The sequence below is a fragment of the Balaenoptera borealis genome, assembly GCF_965194805.1.
Source record: "Balaenoptera borealis genome assembly, chromosome: 1".
Taxonomy (NCBI): Eukaryota; Metazoa; Chordata; class Mammalia; order Artiodactyla; family Balaenopteridae; genus Balaenoptera; species Balaenoptera borealis.
Genome location: NC_138860.1, coordinates 1,674,457 through 1,693,166, shown reverse-complemented (window position 1 = coordinate 1,693,166; position 18,710 = coordinate 1,674,457). Strand labels below are relative to the sequence as shown.

Here is an 18,710-nt window from a genome sequence, read left to right as displayed (position 1 = left end):
GGGGACACGGACACGGTGACCAGGAGGAGCTCCGGGAGACGCGGTGGAGAGTGAGGGGACACGGACACGGTGACCAGGAGGAGCTCCGGGAGACGCGGTGGAGAGTGAGGGGACACGGACACGGTGACCAGGAGGAGCTCCGGGAGACGCGGTGGAGAGTGAGGGGACACGGACACGGTGACCAGGAGGAGCTCCGGGAGACGCGGTGGAGAGTGAGGGGACACGGACACGGTGACCAGGAGGAGCTCCGGGAGACGCGGTGGAGAGTGAGGGGACACGGACACGGTGACCAGGAGGAGCTCCGGGAGACGCGGTGGAGAGTGAGGGGACACGGACACGGTGACCAGGAGGAGCTCCGGGAGACGCGGTGGAGAGTGAGGGGACACGGACACGGTGACCAGGAGGAGCTCCGGGAGACGCGGTGGAGAGTGAGGGGACACGGACACGGTGACCAGGAGGAGCTCCGGGAGACGCGGTGGAGAGTGAGGGGACACGGACACGGTGACCAGGAGGAGCTCCGGGAGACGCGGTGGAGAGTGAGGGGACACGGACACGGTGACCAGGAGGAGCTCCGGGAGACGCGGTGGAGAGTGAGGGGACACGGACACGGTGACCAGGAGGAGCTCCGGGAGACGCGGTGGAGAGTGAGGGGACACGGACACGGTGACCAGGAGGAGCTCCGGGAGACGCGGTGGAGAGTGAGGGGACACGGACACGGTGACCAGGAGGAGCTCCGGGAGACGCGGTGGAGAGTGAGGGGACACGGACACGGTGACCAGGAGGAGCTCCGGGAGACGCGGTGGAGAGTGAGGGGACACGGACACGGTGACCAGGAGGAGCTCCGGGAGACGCGGTGGAGAGTGAGGGGACACGGACACGGTGACCAGGAGGAGCTCCGGGAGACGCGGTGGAGAGTGAGGGGACACGGACACGGTGACCCAGGAGGAGCTCCGGGAGACGCGGTGGAGAGTGAGGGGACACGGACACGGTGACCAGGAGGAGCTCTGGGAGACGCGGTGGAGAGTGAGGGGACACGGACACGGTGACCAGGAGGAGCTCTGGGAGACGCGGTGGAGAGTGAGGGGACACGGACACGGTGACCAGGAGGAGCTCTGGGAGACGCGGTGGAGAGTGAGGGGACACGGACACAGTGACCAGGAGGATGAAGAGCTGAGAATCACCCCTGGTCATAATATTCATCCACACGAGTCCTTTGAGAGGCAGCCCGAATCAAAACCCTGCCTTCCTGTGTATGTCTCCTGGGTTATGGGGTTGGGAGCTTCAGAGGGAGCTGAAGATAGTTAAAGGGTCCGGTGCAGAGGGAGGGTGGGAGGGCGTGGGGTCGCCCAAGCCCTGGGGGCGGGGAGGGCAGAGAGGCACCTAGCTGTGCCTTCTCTCAAAGGGCGGGAGGGAAGCCAGCAGGTTCTGGGGGGAGAATGGCTGAGGTCAGAGAGGGAAGGGACTTCCAGCAGGAGGGAGGCTCAGGCCCAGGGGCAGTGGAGCCCCGCAGCCCAGGTTCACAGTCCCGGGCAAGAGCTGGACCCCGTGAGCTCCTGCATCCTTCCCGCCTGGGAGGCTGGGCCTCGGCAGAGCTTGCGGGCGTGTGCAGTGGGGAGCAGAGGCCGGAAGCGTCTGGGGATGAGGTCAGGCTATAGGGAGGAGGAGTCCTCGGCCCCACACCAGTGGATATTCTGGGCATCTGCAGGGCAGTTTGTAAGTGCCAAGTGGTGACCAGTGAATAGTCCATTAACGTTCATTGAGACAGGAGCCATGGCATTCTTCTGTTACGTTTAATGCCTTGTTTAAAAACCTAACAAAACTCTAATAAAGCACAGAGGTGCCATCTGAGCAGCCACCGGATGGGAGTGTGTCTCCAGGCAGGGAGAGGCCGGGTTCGTTAACTCAGCTGCCCAGCCCTCCCCGGCCCAGCTGGGCAGAGGCTTCTCCTGCCTCTAGGAGCTGTCCTTAGTTTTTTGGCATCAAGGACCTCTTTCAGAAGCTGGTGGACACTCAATCCGCCTCCCAGACAAGTGGACGTATTCACGACGCAAAGCTTGCATGTGGTGTTTGGTTTTACGGGCCTTCTGTATCTGCTCTGTGAACCCAGACTAAGAAATTCTGCTCTGTAGCAGTGATGTCATCACAGGGCTGGCCAGACAACCTGGGTTTGGGCCTTGTGTTTTTCCTCATCTGGCTTTTGGGTTTCTTGGCCCACAGCAAGGTAATAGGATTGATTACAAACGGACCAGTTCTGCCCGAAAGCAGAAAACTGAGTAAGATTGTCTTTGAGGTTCCTCTGACCTTAGAACAGCCAATCCTGCACGGACGGGTCAGAGTGGACTGTAGGTTCGCCTGCATCAGAGGACACATACCCATACAGGCAGTTCACGGGTCTCCATCCCACATGACACAGGGCACAGCCAGCACATGCTGCCCTCCCGCTGCCCTGGCTAGGGTTCCTGCCCGCCCCCCACGCCCCCACCTCTCAGGCCTGCGGTTGCCATGACAACCGATGGCTGATCCTGGTCTCAGGATGGTGTATCTGGGCCTTGCAGAGCTCCTCTGAGGCCCAGTATGCAATGGACGGCCCAGCAGGTGTGTGGGGACGGTTGCCATGGCAACATACAAGCCAAGCCCGTGTGGGAAACATCCAGACTTCTTACCCTGGTCTCTGTATTAGCCGGGAGCAGGAGGTCTGACTTTGCATGAGTCCAGTTTCAGACCGAGTCCTCTGGGTCAGGTGCTTCCTCCTGCCTCTCCTGCTGGAAGCCCACCTCCACCCCGACCTGACTTCTTCCTGACCAGCTGAAGTGCGGAGAATGTGGGCATTCTCTTAAGGCCACATAGCGAGTCCTGAAGGGAACCCGAGACCCCCAAGGCTCGGGAATAAGGAAGTCCCCAAGGGGTCCTGGATGTGTTAGGGCTGCCAGGTCCCCTGCCAATGACAAGGATCTCAGGACAGAGGTCCCGAGGCTGAGCCGTGAAGGGCCCATGGTGCTGCGGACAAGCAGCTGGGTCCATAGGAGGAATCCTCCACTCCGTCCCCCACCCCCAGGATTCTGCGGGCCAGTCCGAGTGTGACCGCAGTTCTGGACCCAGGCAGACCCCAGGTGCGGTGGGCATCCGGGCTCCAGAAGGCTCCTGGCTGGACAGGTGGTCCTTCCCAATCCCCACCCCGCCTCCAGGACCCAGGCCTCCTTTTTGGGATCACGTGCAATTATTCAGCAAGTCCCGAGAAACAGCAGGAACTTGTGGGAAGTTGTGAGAGACCCTCAGATCTGTGTTCAAATTCTGATCCCACCGGCAGCCTGCTGGGTGACCTTGGGCAAGCATACTTCTCTGTAAAATGAAGATAATGATAGTCCCCGCTTCGGAGGGTTTGATGAAACAGTGCAAGTGACAGGTCTAAGAGGGTCCCTGGCAATAGCAGGTGCTTCGTGGCGGTAAAGACCCCCTGCCCCGCGGCTCCACAAGCATCAGTGAGCCCTTCTTAACGGCTCCATGTAGGGAGACGTCGTAGTCAGCCCAGGCTGCTTTAACAAAAGTACCGTAGACCGGGCGGCTTAAACAACAGAAATGTATTCCTCACGGTTCTGGAGGCTGAGAGGTCCAAGGTCAAGGTGCCAGCCATTTCAGTTCCTGGTGAGAGCTCTCTTCTTGTCTTGTAGACAACCATCTTCTCGCTGTGTCCTTACCTGGCTCAGAGGAAGCAAGCGCCCTGGTGCCTCTTCTTATAAGGGCACTAATCCCATTGCCAGTTCTCTGCCCTTGTGACCTAATTACCTCCCAAATGCCCTATCTCCAAATACCACCACACTGGGGATTAGAGTTTCAGTTTATGAATTCGGGGGGGGATACCAACATGCAGTCTATAATGGGGGGCTTACAATTTAGCTAGAGGGGGAGGATCTCTCCCTGGGATACAACTGGGCAGAATTTGACTACATGGCACCCTGACTATAATCGGTAGAGAGGAAAGTTCAAGATCAGCGTGGGATGTAGTCAGAGAAGGCTTCCTAGAGAAGGCGGCCCCAAGGCTGGGCCTTGAAGGGTGAAGTGGACTTGAACTCATGTAAGAGAAGGCATCGGGGAGAAGGGCAGACACAGCCAAGGTGCAGGCGTGGGATTCGGCCTGGACCCGAGGGTGGGTAGGAGAGCATCGGAGAGCAAGGCTCCCGGGGGCGGGGGAGGGAGGCCGAGTGCCGTGTGTGTGTCAGCACTGGCCTCTGTGGCGGCTGACACCAGAGGGTGGGGGACAGTCCTTCCCTGGGAAGCCACCCAGCTCACCTCCGCCCGCCATCACGGAGCTCTGGCTTGTAATGGAGAAGGGGGGCGTCAGCGCTCAGGGGTCCTGGGCGGGGTGCTCAGAAGAGGAGCAGGAACCCAGTGCCTTGCTGTGCACGCCCGGGCTCCCCTGCCGAGGAACGGAGGTCCCGTGTTCTAGCCTGGGGGTCAGGATGCTTGGGGGGCGTCAGGGAGCCACAGCCCAGCCCTAGATCGGACCTCACCTCCCGGGTCTGAGGCCCTCGGGCCACAGTCCCCGCTCGTACACCCAGAGCGCCCAGCCTCTGAGCAGAGCGCCTACGCCCTCCCAGCCTGGGAGAGCCCTGCCCGCCAGCTGGGGACACTGGGCTTCGGGCTCAGGCCCTGTGTCCTCCCTGGGCTCGTCTCGGCCCCCCTACTTCACACGATGGGCAGGCTCGCCCCCGTCCTGTTGGCATGGAGGCTCAGGGCAGAGGCGTCCAGTGCCGTGAGCCCCCAGGAACGCGGGCTGGAGTTAGACTTCCTCGGCATCCTCAGCCTCCCGGAAGTGCTCCCTGAGACGCTGGGCCAGAAGGCAGACTGGGGCCCACGGTCCCGGGCTCCACGGCCAGCCTTGGGTTTGCTGGGCCTCATTTTCCCCAACGCAGGCGGACAGCAAATCTCTTCCGGGTCCACACTCCTGACCTTGGAGCCCATAGGAAAAACCCCCAACCCTGAAGCTTAGGGAGCCTCCTGGGCCCAGAGAGGCTGAGCCAGGGCCCTGCAGAGTCCACAGAAACGTCTCAGCTACCAAGGCCCTGGAAAGCAAAGGCTGGGAGGAAGCAAGAGGATCAATCTGGGAGGGCTTCCTGGATGAGGTGCGAGCCAGCTGGTGCATCCATGCTGGACCACTGTGTCCACCGGCTCGTTTTCTCCTCCAGGTGGCCGGGGAGGGTGGGGCTCAAGTTCCTGGTGGGACTGCCAGGTGCGCGAAGGAACGTGAGGACTTCTTGCCCACTCTCGCCCTGTCCCCCACAGGTGTGCAGGGCAGAGATGGGGGAGGAGAGGGTCTCAGCTGTGACCTGTCCCAAGGTCACAAGAACTGGAGCTTCCTCGAAGGGGCAGAGAGAGGGTGTGCTGGGCTCCCCGCGGCCCAGGGCTGTAGGGAAGGGAGGGAAGATGTGGCTGGGACGCTGTCCCCGGGCCTGGCTGCCATTCGGCACCAGCTGCACTGTCTCTCACCGCGGGTACCGAGACGTCACTGCTGTTTACAGTCCCCACACATCTGCTCTGAGTCACGCATTCATTCATTCCATCAATCGTCATTCATCAGATATTTCTGAGAGCCCACTGTGTGCAGAGAGCCGTGATGGGTTCTGGGAAAAGCTCATCGTCAGTAGGCCAACCAAGGGTGGATCCTTGGGAATCACAGAGGAGTGGATAAAGGATGTTGGCCGGATGCCAGGCAATTATTGCATTGGCTGCAGTAAGCGTGTGGGAGAGTCAGGAAAGGCATCGCACAGGAGGGCCCTTTGGCCTTGAGAAGGGCCAGGAGAAACAGAGGGTCCAATCCTCTTTCCACGCCAGCTCCTCCTAAAGTCCTCCCGGCCTTGACTGACAGCAACCCCAGGCCTAGAACTGTCCAGGCCCCAATCCTTGGGAGGGTCTTGACCCCTCTCTTTCCCACAGACCCACATCTGGTCCATCAGCAAACCCTAACGGCTTCAAAAGATGCCCAGAGTTGACCATTCCTCACCACCGCCAAAGCCACCACCAGTTCCAAGCCACCGTCATCTCTCAGCTTGATTTTTGCAGTCTGCCCAGGAGCCCCGCCCAGCAGCCAAGGGACCCTTCCAAGGGGGAGCCAGACTGTGCCAGTCCTCTGCTCCAAGCCGGCCGGGGGGCTGCCATCTCACTGGGCGAAAGGCCAAGTGATGACCTCTGAGGCCTCCGCACACTGGCCTCCATCACATCCTGACCTCACTGCCTGCCGCCGGCCCCGTCTTTTCTCTCTAGCAGATGCGCCTCTGATCTCGCGATTCTCCGAACACACCCGGCACACCCTGCCTCAGGGCTTTGCCTGGGCTGTTCCCTCTGGCTGGAAACCTCTCCCCCAGATATCCATAGAGATTGTCCCCTCTCTTCTTCAGATCTTTACTCAAATGAACCTTCTCAGTAAAGCCTTCCTTGGTCACCGAATCAAATAGTCACCCCCTGCCCACAGCTGTTTCACATTCCCCTTCCTGCTTTGTTCTTTCTCCTTAGCACTTCTCAGTAGCTGACGTTTCTGTCTATTGCCTGTCCCTCCCATTGGAGTGGACGTCCCACAAGGACAAGAGTTTTTGTCTGTGCCGTTCTCTGCTGCACCCGCGGCACCTGTCAGAGCTGGCGTGCGGAGGCGCTGAGCAGGTGTGGGCAACGGGAGGCCGGCTGGCCAGCTGCAGGCGAGACGCCACTCGGCATCAGCCACCTCTGCAGCCTCCAGCCTGGCCTCGTGCATGCTCTGGGTGCTCAAGAAGTCCCTGCTGAGAGGTGGAAGGACATGGGGGGTGGGTGACATGGAAGAGAAAAGGGCAGAAGGAAGTGGGCATCAGTGGCTGGAGGGCTTTCCACAAAGGTGGAGGTGTCGGGACGTGATGAAGGACCTCATCACAGGGGTCAGGTGGGGACACGTTAAAGAAGGTGCTTGTCTCTCAGCCTCTGCTCTCCAGATCCTGACTGTGGGCATAGAAATCAAGAGAACCCTCCCCTCTTCTCTGCTCTGCCCTTAGCCCTCGAGGGAACCAAGTGTGGACTCACCTGCCCACTCCCCCTGCCTCAGATCCCACCTTCTCCCAAGGTCACCTTTCAAGGTCAACCAGGTGGGGGCAGCCTAGCCCTCCTGCCCAACTTCTCCTCTCTTCCTCACTCCCCACCCCCAGAAATCCTCTCTCAAACCGAGGGGCAGATCCCAGAAGGCCCCCCCCCCCCACAACCAGGGCTACATCCATTTCCAGTCACGGGCGGGGGATGTAACATCACACTGCATGCCTGTCCTTGGCCGTGTGCCTGTATCTTCATTCCTCAAGTTGCTTTAAGTTATCGGTCAACAGATGTGGTCAAATCGCTCCTCCCACGCCCACCGCAGAGACTGCCAATGCCTTTGGAGAGAGAGGAGTGGGGTGATGAGCGATTTCGGGGGGCTGGAGATTGGGGACTTTCATGATTCCAAACCAGCCTCCTTCCCGAGTCCCCTCTGGAGCCCGGGCAGGGTCCAGTCCCCGCCACAGGCCACTGCATCATCAGCTCCCACTCCCTGCCCAGCCGGGCCTGTGCCTCAGCACACAGACCCTCGCCTTCTCTCTTCATGGGACCCTCCCGGCCAGGCGGTCCTGCAGAGTGGGGAGAGGAGAGGGGACGGGGCAGGAACCCCTCAGTGGGAGGGGCTCCAGTCTGGGATTGGGGGTGCTGTGACAGGGCAGGATCCTCTCTTTTTAGGAATCACTTGAGGAAGCATATATTGGCTTTATCGACTGCTGCTGGAATGGCTGTTGCCACGGCAGCCGAGCGCTCCCACTGCAGTAGAGGATGGTGGGAAACTCGGGATGTGAAAGGAATAAAGAGAGCCGGGTAGAGGGAGAGGCCTCACTGGGGAGCGTCTATAAGTTCCAGGACGCCAAGATGATGATTTAAAGGGACCACCCCGTGATCACAGCAAGACCCTTTAGAGAGGGACAGCGGGAAGGTGAGCAGTACTGGGTGGACAGAGGGGGGACCGGTCCTCATGGGGATCAGCCCTGAATCAACCCAGGCGGTGAGCATGGAAGGTATTTTCTGTCTCACAAATTGACAGGTGGTGTTTCATGCAGAGGGAAGATGGAGGGGGTCTAGTGCCTCTCTTCTGGAAAACCCTCTTTTCTAGAAGGAGGCAAAATTTCAGGAGCTGTTTATTGAAGGAAGGGGACGGGCATGGGGTTTGGGGCGTGTGATATCCCTCAAGAGGAGACACAGGGGAATAAAGAGAGGGGGCAGGGACCAGGCTGAAACACAGGAGCCGATGAGGGGGTAAGATCCCCAGGAAGGAAGGAGGATCAGGTCCGGGGCAGTGGGCATCCAGGGACCAGGAAGCGCAAGTGGACAGCGCAACAGGTGGAGTAGTGTCAGAGCAACTCCAGGGACTGATGTGGGAGGAGGGAACCTACAGACGTGGGTACCAGAGACAAGGGGCCGGAGGAGGCGCCGGACCTTGTCTACAGCAGTGCGCACGGGCTGGGATGGACCACAGCGCAAATCATGCTTTTCGGCTAGATGGCAGCTAGTTCATTTCTCCTTGTCTACTAAGGAGGAGATTGAATTTGTGTACAGGAGGAGGACATACACACAACAAGCAAACTACTGTAACCTGGTACACTAGGGAACAAGTGTCCCCAGACTCTCAAGCTGCTGTTTTTAGGAATGGTGAGATTCCCGCGTGATTGAGTTAGCTGTGTCTTGTGCAAACTGGAGGAGACCCCTGAGTAAGGATGAGGACTTCAGAAGCGATTGTGATTTCATGAAAAGCGGCCTGTGTCGGGGGAGGGAGCGCACGGTCACCCAGACCTTTGGCACCGACGATGGGACTGGATCCCCTCCTTGAGCTGGGATCTTGTGTCTGGGCTTAAGCATGAGTGTCCTGTGTGTGCCCAGAGGGAAGATCTCCTGATTGGCCTCCTCCTTTGGGCACTCTCTGTGCCCGGACCAAGTTCTGGCATGAAACCACTTAAGCCCCTTTACCCATCCTATTGTGTCTCACTCCCTATCTGAAATCACGATCCCAGCCCACCCGTGAGTCTCCTAAGTGCTGGACACAGGCCCAGAGGCCAGTCTGCATTGTGCCCTCTGCCACGGGACCTTCTAGTGAACTTGCACTCACTGCCCCTGCTCCCTGCCCACCCCCCCGCCCCATTTGAACCCTTCCCTATTTATACTGCATCCTACTCCAGGAAGCCTCTTGAGATTTCCTCCACCTATTCTCCCACCTGCCAGCACGACCTCTTACTCCTATGCTCATATGTATTGGGGACCTCCTAAGTAAGTGCCAGACCCTGGGGTTACAGCATCAGTGAGACAGCCAGGGGCTCTGTCCTCCGGGGTTGGGAGTCTCCCCCTTGTCATTCCTGTAATCAGTATACACCCACCTCCGTCTGTCTGCCTGCAGCGAATGTGTTGATGTGCTTGACATTGCTGTTTCCCATGAAAAGGAGTATTATTTTCCCGGGTCTTGTATTGTTATCTTGCATGTCCTGGCAGACATTGAGTTCCCTGAGGGCAGAATCGCCATCTTTCTCTGTTTCTCCCATGCCCAGCCAAGGGTCCACGTTTCCTACCAAACACCCCTCTGCCTGAGAAGTCAGTGCTCAGTACTGTGGTCAGTGCATCCTCTCTGCCACAACACCTGGACTTGCAGACTTTATAGTGTCTCAGTCCAGGCCTGGGATGATGGAAGACAGAGTCCTGGGGACAGGACCCAGGAGCCATGCAGGGAGCAGGCCCGAGGCACAGCCCTCAGGCCTCCAAATCCACGTTACCAACACAGCGGCAGCATCTGCTCCACCAAGGTGCCGAGAGACACAGCTCCGTCCCTGAGAGCGTGGGTGCTGGTGGGGGAGACGGACACGTACACAAATGCCTCTCACACCAGGCAGGCTGTGATGAGTGCTAGCAGAGTGCGTGAAGCAGGAGACTCCGATTCTAGGGTGAAGGGGGGCCTGGGGCTAGAGAGATGGAGGTTGGGGATGAGGTGGGCAGGTATCCCATGGCTAGTGCTTTCTGGCGAATAGTTCTCAGGGCTGTGCCTTCCCCAGTGTGTGGCTCCGCTGGGGCCCACTCCTCCCTTTCTCCTGTCCCTCACTTTCTTGCCGGAGGACCGTTTGCTTAGGCAACTTGGCCCTGACCTGGGAGGCCGTGGAGAATGGGCAGTGTCGCCCTCTACTGAGGGACAGCCCCTTGCAAACGGCTGCCTGCTCGTCAGCCTCTAGCCTCCGCTCCCCACCCCGCCCCAGCTCTCTTCCCTGGGCCCGGGTGGGAGGGGAGGGAGAAGGGCTCGGAAAATGTCTTTTTTAAGTGCTCTGCAGGCTCCACCGTAGCTCTGGCAGGCAAGGGGCCAGTGCTCAGCTCCCTCCTGATGCCCTGGGTTTGACAAAGCGCTTTGCAGGTCCAAAGTCCCTTTACCTCTGAAGCTGGTACTATAACCGCCGTGAGAGAAGACCGGGGGTGGGGGTGGGGGGATGCAGTGACTTTGACAAGGTCATGCAGTCACCGGGAACCCAATCTCCAGATCCCGAGAGTCAGTCCTTGCCTCCAAGGCCCTGAGGCCCCTGCCTAGTCAACCCTGGGCCCCGTCTTTCCAAGCCACCCTCGTCCACCCCCTGCCCCCGTCCTCCGGAGGCATCCCGCACTTCAGGAGGGCAGCCTGGAGCCCCAGAGACTGAAGGCAAGTGGGGGACCGGGAGTTTCCCGGGCGACCTGGATATTGTTTCTCCACGCCCGCCTTATCTCCCCCCAGGCCCCACGAGCCCACTCTCCCTCCGCGTCCCGAGCCGCCCAGTCTCAGCCCCTTTTACCCGCACGCCCATACCAGCTCAACGGAACCTTTCCACTGCGCCCCCCACCCCCACCTCCGGGGGCGGCAGGGGGCAACCCGTGCCCCGAACCTGCCCGCCTCGGCGGGGAAAGCGAGGAGAAGACCGGGTCGAATCCTTCATCTCCCCCTACCCCCTACTCATCCGCCCCTGGCTCTCGGCTGCAGATACCACCCCCTCTCGAGCCAGAAATAGACTCTCTCTCCCCCACCTCCCGGCGCTCGCGCACACCCCTCCCCTTCTCCGCCGGCTCCTCCGCCTCCCCCCTCCTTCCTGCGCTCCGAGCCGCAGCCCACAGCCTCCGCTCCCGCTGGCGGGCGGCGCGCGACCCACGGGACCCACCGGCCGGCGGGCGGGCGGGGGACCGGGTCCCGGCGCCGGGCACCTCCGAGCGCCAGCCAGCTGCGGGGCTTGCGTTCTTCTTTGACTGATTTTAAGATTTTGATTTGTATTTTCCCCGCCCCGCCCCTTTTTCTCCGACCCCGCCCCATCGCTCCACGGCTTCCGCGCTCCTTCCCTTTCCCCGGCTTCCTTCTTCGCGATTCTTTCCCGGGCGCCTCGGCTCGCCTCCTCCCCGCTCCCTCGCTCCCTCCTCCTTCCTCTCCCCTTCCTCCTCGGTTCCTTCCTTCCTTTCTCTCCCCCTCCCCTCCCCTCCCCCGCCTCCTCCCTGCGCGCTTCCCCCCCCCGCCCCCGCCCCCGGTGCCTGCAGACGCGCGGATCGTCCATGCGCTCCTCGCGGGCAGAATGCTGGGCGGCAGCGTCAAGAGCGTGCAGCCCGAGGTGGAGCTGAGCGGCGGCGGCGGCGACGAGGGCGCGGACGAGCCTCGGGGCGCGGGCAGGAAGGCGGCGGCGGACGGCAGAGGCATGCTGCCCAAGCGCGCCAAGGCGCCGGGCGGCGGCGGCATGGCCAAGGCCAGCGCGGCGGAGCTCAAGGTCTTCAAGTCCGGCAGCGTGGACGGCCGAGTCCCCGGCGGGCCGCCCGCCTCCAACCTGCGCAAGCAGAAGTCGCTCACCAACCTCTCGTTCCTCACGGACTCTGAGAAGAAGATGCAGCTCTACGAGCCCGAGTGGAGCGACGACATGGCCAAGGCGCCCAAGGGCTTAGGCAAGGCGGGCCCCAAAGGCCGCGAGGCTCCGCTGATGTCCAAGACGCTGTCCAAGTCCGAGCACTCGCTCTTCCAGGCCAAGGGCGGCCCAGCGGGCGGCGCCAAGACCCCCCTGGCCCCGCTCGCCCCCAGCCTGGGGAAGCCGAGCCGGATCCCGCGCGGCCCCTACGCCGAGGTCAAGCCGCTCAGCAAGGCTCCCGAGGCAGCCGTGAGCGACGACGGCAAGTCGGACGACGAGCTGCTCTCCAGCAAAGCCAAGGCGCAGAAGGGCTCCGGGCCCGTGCCCCCCGCCAAGGGCCAGGAGGAGCGCGCCTTCCTCAAGGTGGACCCCGAGCTCGTGGTGACCGTGCTGGGAGACCTGGAGCAGCTGCTCTTCAGCCAAGTGCTGGGTGAGTCCTGCCTCCCTGCCCCACCCCTGCCTTTCCCCTCGCCCGCTGCCAGGGAAGGTGTGGGGAGAGCGGCGGGGCTCTCTAGACCCCGGGTCGGGCTATGCGGGGACACTGCATACCCCAGAGGCACAGGGCTGGCCCATCCCCAGGTGCATATGGCTGAAGTGCGCCCTGGTAGAGACGTCCCCAGGCTGCGGCTCTGCTCTGGCCTGCCGGAGGTGAGGCTGGACAATGGGGTGGGGGGCTTAGCTCCTCAGAAATAGAGCCCATCAGCTTCCCGGGATCTTAAAGCCTAGAATCTTAATACGGCAAAACCTGGGGGCCTGCTGGTGACCTCTGCCGTGTGCGGTCTGTGCGGGGCAAGAGCGCATTCAGCATTGCCGGGGAGCGCCGGCGGGAGCCGATCTAGAGCGCAGATGTGGGGAAAGCAGATGTGAGGGCTGTTTGGCCGCGGAGCAGAGCTGAGGCTCCGCTTCCTCTCTGGATCCCCGGTGGGAGCACGAGTCGGATTTCCCGGGTATGGGCTGTGGCAAGGAGACACGACGGGGGCCTGGGGGCAGGCGGGCAGCCAGCTGCCCGCATCTGGACGCGTGTCCTGCACCTCGGCCCCGGCCCCAGGCCTGGGCCAAACCCCTACCCCACCCCACTCCCCAGGTTTTTAGGGCGTGTGGAAAGGTCTGGGCTTTCGCGCGGAGACTCCTGGTTGACTGGGAAGCCTTTGCCTTTTGGCTAATGGAAGCCGAGCGGGCGGGAAGGGAGGAACAAAGCTCGCTCGGGCGGAGGAAGCGCAGAGAGCTGCCCCATTGTTCTCCGAGCCTGAAGAGCCTAAGCAAAAAACCCGGAGCGGGCCCGGAACTGCGCTTGCTTTCCCCGGGGACCCTGTGCCCTGAGAGGGAGGGACCCGGGATGCGCGGGACGCAAGGCCGCTGCGCCTCGGGAGCCGGCGCGGGCCGTGCCGGGGCCACGAGAGGACAGCGGCGAGGCCCGGAGCCGGGCGGCCGCCGTGGCTCCGCGGACTTGTTGCGGTGGCTGGGATGTGGGTCTTCCGGCGCCGAGGGACCCGAGCTTCCCGGGTACCAGGCGGGCTGCCAGCCCCGCTGGGGGCTGGGAAGGGGCGTGTCCGTGCGCGTGTGAGGGGCGGGACCGACGCGGGCTGCGGTCCGAGTGATGGGCAGGACGAGGTGGGGCGCGTGGGAATGGGGGGTGAGGCGCTCGCCTGGCGGCCTGGAGAAGGCAGAGCTGGGAAGACTGGTTCGACCTACCGCGACCTTCCCGGGACCCACAGGCCCCGTGTGGGCCAGGGACGAGGGACCCCCGAGCAGGGGCAGGGATTTGGAGCTTTGGATTCAGAGGCTCACAGAGGAGGCCGCATATGGGCTCTGCAGGGGCAGTCGGGGGGCTGGACAAGGGCAAAGAGGGGGGCGCAGCGGCCTGAAGGCACGGCCTCCGCAGGCAGGGACCCGTGGGGATGAGGGTGGGGGCAGAAGTCGAGGGGCGGCCTCACCCCTCCCCCAACCCTCCCTACCCCTCCCCCACCCCTCCCCCCTGTGCCGAGTGCTGCCCTCAAGGAGCTTACAGCTTAATGGGGGTGAAACAGACAGTAAAGGAGAAAAGAAAGAAAGTAATTCCAGGCACCAAGGAAGGCTGTGGAGAAAATGGGGGCGGGGCCTGCTTAGGCCCCTCTAAGGAGGTGGTACTGAGCTGTGACTGAGGCCAGGGGAGGTGCAGGGGCAGGTGGGGAGAACACTCCCTGCAGGGCTACGAGGGGGTGGGGTGGGATGGGGGAGAGGAAGCGAGGGCTGTCTCTGGGGGGAGTGGAGGGAGTGTCAGCGACCCAGAAGAGCAGAGGGCACAGCCCCCCTTCAAGGTCAGGGCTTCCCCAGCCCTGCGCGTCCCTACACTGCCCCAGGACCTAGCTGCCTGGCCGAAGCCCTCTTAGTTGCATCTCAAGAGGCAGTGACCACAGAAACCCTGGCAGATAGTCGTAGAGCTGGTGGGCGAGGGGAGAGGAGGGCAGGGGGAGAGGCTTTGCTGTAACCCCTCACGCCCACTCAGCACTTGTCATGTCTCAAAGCGCGCCCTGGGAGTGAGGGGAGAACAGGCCCCATTTCCCAGGCGGTCCGGAAACGCAGGGTCAGAGTCTCGAGGGGCTTGGAGTCTTCCCTGAGCCAGTGATGGGAAGGCAGATTCTGCACGTCTGTCCTGATTGCCAAGTCGCAGCTCTGTGTAGGGGACCGGATTGAGGGAGGGGAGTCAGCGGGCAAACAGGGGCCTGACCAAGCTGGTGTGTGCTGGGCATGGGCCACCAGACCGGCCCTGATGACCCCACGGCGGGGCTGGTGTGGGGAGAGGGGTGGAAAGTCTGGTGAATGTGCTGGACTGACCCCGGGTGGGGCTGGCCCCAGGAGGGCAGTGCGGGGGCAGTGAAGGGTGGAGCGGGGAGGGCAGGGGAGGAGGCGGGAGAAGATGACGGCCAGGTAGAGCCCCTCTCCTGTGTGGGATGGGGTGGGGGAACAGGAGAACCCATGAAGGTGTCCGGGTTGTCAGGACCCTCCCTGGAGAGCAGGGTGGCCCCTGGGGAGACGAGTGGACGCCTCTGCCTCCGGATGGTGGTGAAGGACGCAGGCTCTACACCCGTGAGCCTCCAAGTCAGGACACGCTTACTCCCTGGGACCATCTCAGACCCCGGAAGCTGCCCAGCCCCGGTTGCTGGAGGGAGAGGGAGTGAGGCATCCCCGAATAAGAGCCTTTCTGGAATGAAAGGGAATGAAAGCTGATCATGGCTTGCCAGAAATCAGCTGGGGCCCAGATGGTCCAGACAGGCGCCCTGCCCTTCCCTCGCTTTGGAAGCTGCCAAAGAACTAGGGTCCCACTGGGAAACCCTAGAAACTTGGAAGACTGAGGGGTGAGTGTCCAGGGGAAGGGGGCCTGTCTCAGGGATCATATGCCCTCGGACCCTGGTGGACAGTCCATGTCAGGCAGTTCGGCTCCAGAGGGAAGGTCACCGGCCCCTGGCCTGGGTCTGGGGCAGGCAGGAGGCCGCAGTCCTGAGTTCCCTGTGCAGAAGTCCTAAGCTCTCTGACCTCCTCTGGGACTCACGTTCCCCATTTGTGAATGGCAGAGCTGCTCCATGGCTCTCTCCTACCTGTTGGCATCAGGGAGGGGTGCAGATAGAGGTGGTCAGACCTTGACAGGGCCCCAGGTGCCTAAGAGAGCCTGTCTTAACTCAGAGCAGTTACGTACACAATCCCGTCCCGACCACACTCCTCCACCTCCTCAGCCCTGGGTCCGAGGACCTCCAAGCAGTCAGTCTGGTGACCCCACGCACACTGCACCCCCTTTTCAGCCCTCCAGACGAGGGGACCAGGTCAGGTGCAAAGGAACCCAGGCGGCTGGAGCGCCTGGTCCCACTTCCTCAGAAAGTGTCTGGACCCACGTGAGGGGTTGCCGTGACAACGGTTAGGCCCTCAGAGACGCAGGCCAAACAGAGCAGGGGAAGGAAGTCAGGAAATTATCTGTTTCTAAGCCAGTGGGTTGATGTGGGTTTTTTTGCGGGGGGGGGTGGGAATTTACTCTAGAGATTACATTCTGGGATGCTGTGAATAGGGGGAGGGAAGAAATGGCTTCTCAGATGGCTTTCTTCCTTGTTATTCAGTGCACTGGGGGGTCGGTGGGTGGAGGATTCTTGGGAGTCCTCCAAGATCCAATGCCCGAGCAGCCAGGCCGCGTGTGCAAGCTCACCCACACTCTCGTGCCCAAGGCTCTACACGCAGGGCCGTTCCTGGTGCCTTCCCAGTGGTTCCCCAGAGGCCCGGCAGGAGAGTGAGGGCGCTGACTTGCAGCCTTCCCGGGCTTGTAGAGCCACAGGTGAAGGAAGGCAAGGCCTGCAGGTGAGCGCGTGCGTAGCGGAGGGGCAGCTGGCACAGGCCCTTCCTGCTGCGGGGCCTCTGCCTCCTCAGGCGTAGCGCTGGAGAGGACGTTTCTTTTCTCCTCGTGTCCAGGGCTAGGCTTCGGGCTCCATCAGGGCCCATGGGGTCCTGCTCTTACCCTCTGGGCCTTGCCCTGCTCAGGCCGCCGCAGCCAAAGCCGTCTTCCTCCCCATCCCTGGGCAGCCACGGCCCTGCTGCTGCCGAGAACGGATGGGGGACGGGAAGGCCTTGGGGTAGCTCCTGTGCTCTGGGGACAAGGACACGTGGAGGGGACGTGCCCAGGGCTTCTCTCAAGGGAGATGCCCTCGGTGGTCAGCAGCGGCTCCACCCCCAGGCCCCAGGCCCTCCTGGATGGGGGTTGAAGGCGGAACAGCACCAAGTCGCCTGGAATCCTGGGCTGCTTTCTGACCATTAGCTCTCGTCCCACCCCCTAACATCTCCTGCGGCCACAACCGCCACCCCTGTGGCCTGTCCCCACCCAGCCGCCAACACCGGAGGCTTTGTCTTCTGCAGACCTCCAGCCTCGGCCTGCTCTGGGCCGCCCCTCCACACCCGTGCCCACAGCCCACCGCCTCTGACCTCGAGGGCTGGGGGTGCAGGCTGCTCCACGGGGCTCCAGGGAGAGCGGGTCCTGCGCTGAGCCAGCTGAGCAGAGCCCCCAGGCCCATCCCTGCTGCTCTGCGTCGCCTTCTTGTACAGCCGGGAGAGAAGAACCCTCTCCGTGCAGAGCCCCCGCCTCCCCCCTGGCATTCACAGAACACACAATGGAAATTGTCTGGTTGAGCCACCCACCTAAAGCAGAACTTACTCCCTCCTAGCATCGTAGGCAAGTGGGTGTTCTGTTTACACACTCCCGGTGACAGAGAGCTCACTACCTCATTTTCCTGGAAAGCCCTCGTTATTAGAAAGCCCGCTAAGCAGAGTTTCTGTCTCCTGAGAGTTTCCACCTGTGGGTGCAGACCTGCTCTCCGGATCCTCTCGGGTCAGGCTGGCCTGCCTCTCAGATGCCTGACTGCGTCCCCTCGCATCTTTCCTCCCTTCGCCCCCTTTTCCTCTTTCTCCCGTCTGTCTTTTCTTTTGCAGTAAGACTTGGTAGGGGGAGGGGCCGAGCTGTTCCCCTGATTCCTGGGCCCCGTGGAGTCCAGCCCCCAGCTGGACCCCCCACCCCTCATAAGGTCTGTCCCCCAGCACCTGGCCGACCTGGGCTCCCTCCCACAGCGTCTCCCTCGGCCTGGAGGCCTGCGGCGGCCGGCCTGCCAGCCAAGGGGAAGTGGATGCCACATGCTTCTCATTTGCGTTGGCTGACCTCCTCCCACAGCTTGTTTGCATTACCCAGCTGCGTCTGATGTCCCCGGGGCCGCAGCCTCCCTCTCTTGCCGGGGAAGGCCGGGGGGCCGGGCGCAGCTCGCTGGCCCTGTGTGGGCAGGCTGCGCTCCTGCGTGGAAGCCTTGGAAGGCTGCGTCAGCCCTCAGAGCGGGCACCGCCCCCCGCAACTTCCCCTACTGTGGCTTCTGGGGACCCGGGCCCTGCAGGGAGAGGAAACCGGAGCCCCCTGGGTCCAAGGCTTCCTTCTGACCAGCAGGCATCAGGGCTCAGACGGGGAAGATGCCCCCGGAGGGTGTCTGTCTCCCGGAGCTGTGCCCAGGGCGTGTCCGGCGTGGTCGCAGTCGCGTGTGCCCGGAAGGGCGGATCCCAGCTCTTCGTCTCTGATCGGCACCTGTGCCTCTGGCAGAAGAAGGGGCAGATTGCAGGGGTGCGGCCGGTGGGGGGAGCGAGCACGTGCGGGGTCCCCACTGGCACTGAGGCGGGAGAGCACGGACACCACCTTGGGCACGTTACAGGTTCACCCCGAGGGCTCGGGCTCCGGCAGTGTCCAGGCTCTCGCCGCCAGCGCTGCCTGTTTACCGCGCGGCTCTTCTCCAGCTCAGCTCTGGCCAGAGCTTGGCCGGTGGCCAGGGCGGGCCTTGGCCTGAGCCCTCATCAGGTCTATTTTCGACATCCCGATGATATGTTTCAGGGCCTCTGCAGCGGGCGGTTCCTGCACCGTCTTCTAATTTCCGAGCAGCAGCGCTCGCTCTGAACCGACTTCCCAGGGTGCTTGCTCACGAGCCTCGGGCATGCGAAGCCAGGGTGTGGGCCCTGTGTGCCCAGGCTGGTCCCCGGGGAAGCTGGCTCGTCTGGAAGGGTGTCCAGTTGGGGTGCTGCCATTGGGAGTGATCTGGTGAAAAGCGCTGGAGTTTTCTTGGAGAGCCAGGCCATCAGCCGTGACCTTGGGCTGCATAGGGAGGTAGTGAAGGTTGAGAGCGCAAGACAGGCAAGTGTGTGGGGAAACCTGCGCGTAAACCTTCACGTCCGGACGTAAACCCCCAGGACGTAGATGGGGCTGGGAGTCAGGGTGTGCACGAGGGTGCACAGGGGCTGGGTGTGTCACGTGGAGCGGTGCAC

General features: G+C 62.3%; 1 protein-coding gene across 6 annotated transcripts in view; it reads left to right on the top strand.

The window, feature by feature from the left end:
* NAV1 (neuron navigator 1) overlaps positions 1-18,710 on the top strand; it is a 216,699-nt gene that overhangs the window by 72,475 nt on the left and 125,514 nt on the right. For 5 of the 6 annotated variants that reach the window (XM_082392995.1, XM_082392994.1, XM_082392993.1 and 2 more), the window contains one exon: positions 11,551-12,336. The exons of the other annotated variant lie outside the window; for it this stretch is intronic. In XM_082392995.1, coding sequence (XP_082249121.1) covers positions 11,551-12,336 — 786 coding nt within the window. The remainder of the gene's footprint in view (positions 1-11,550; positions 12,337-18,710) is intronic. 6 annotated transcript variants of the gene reach the window in all.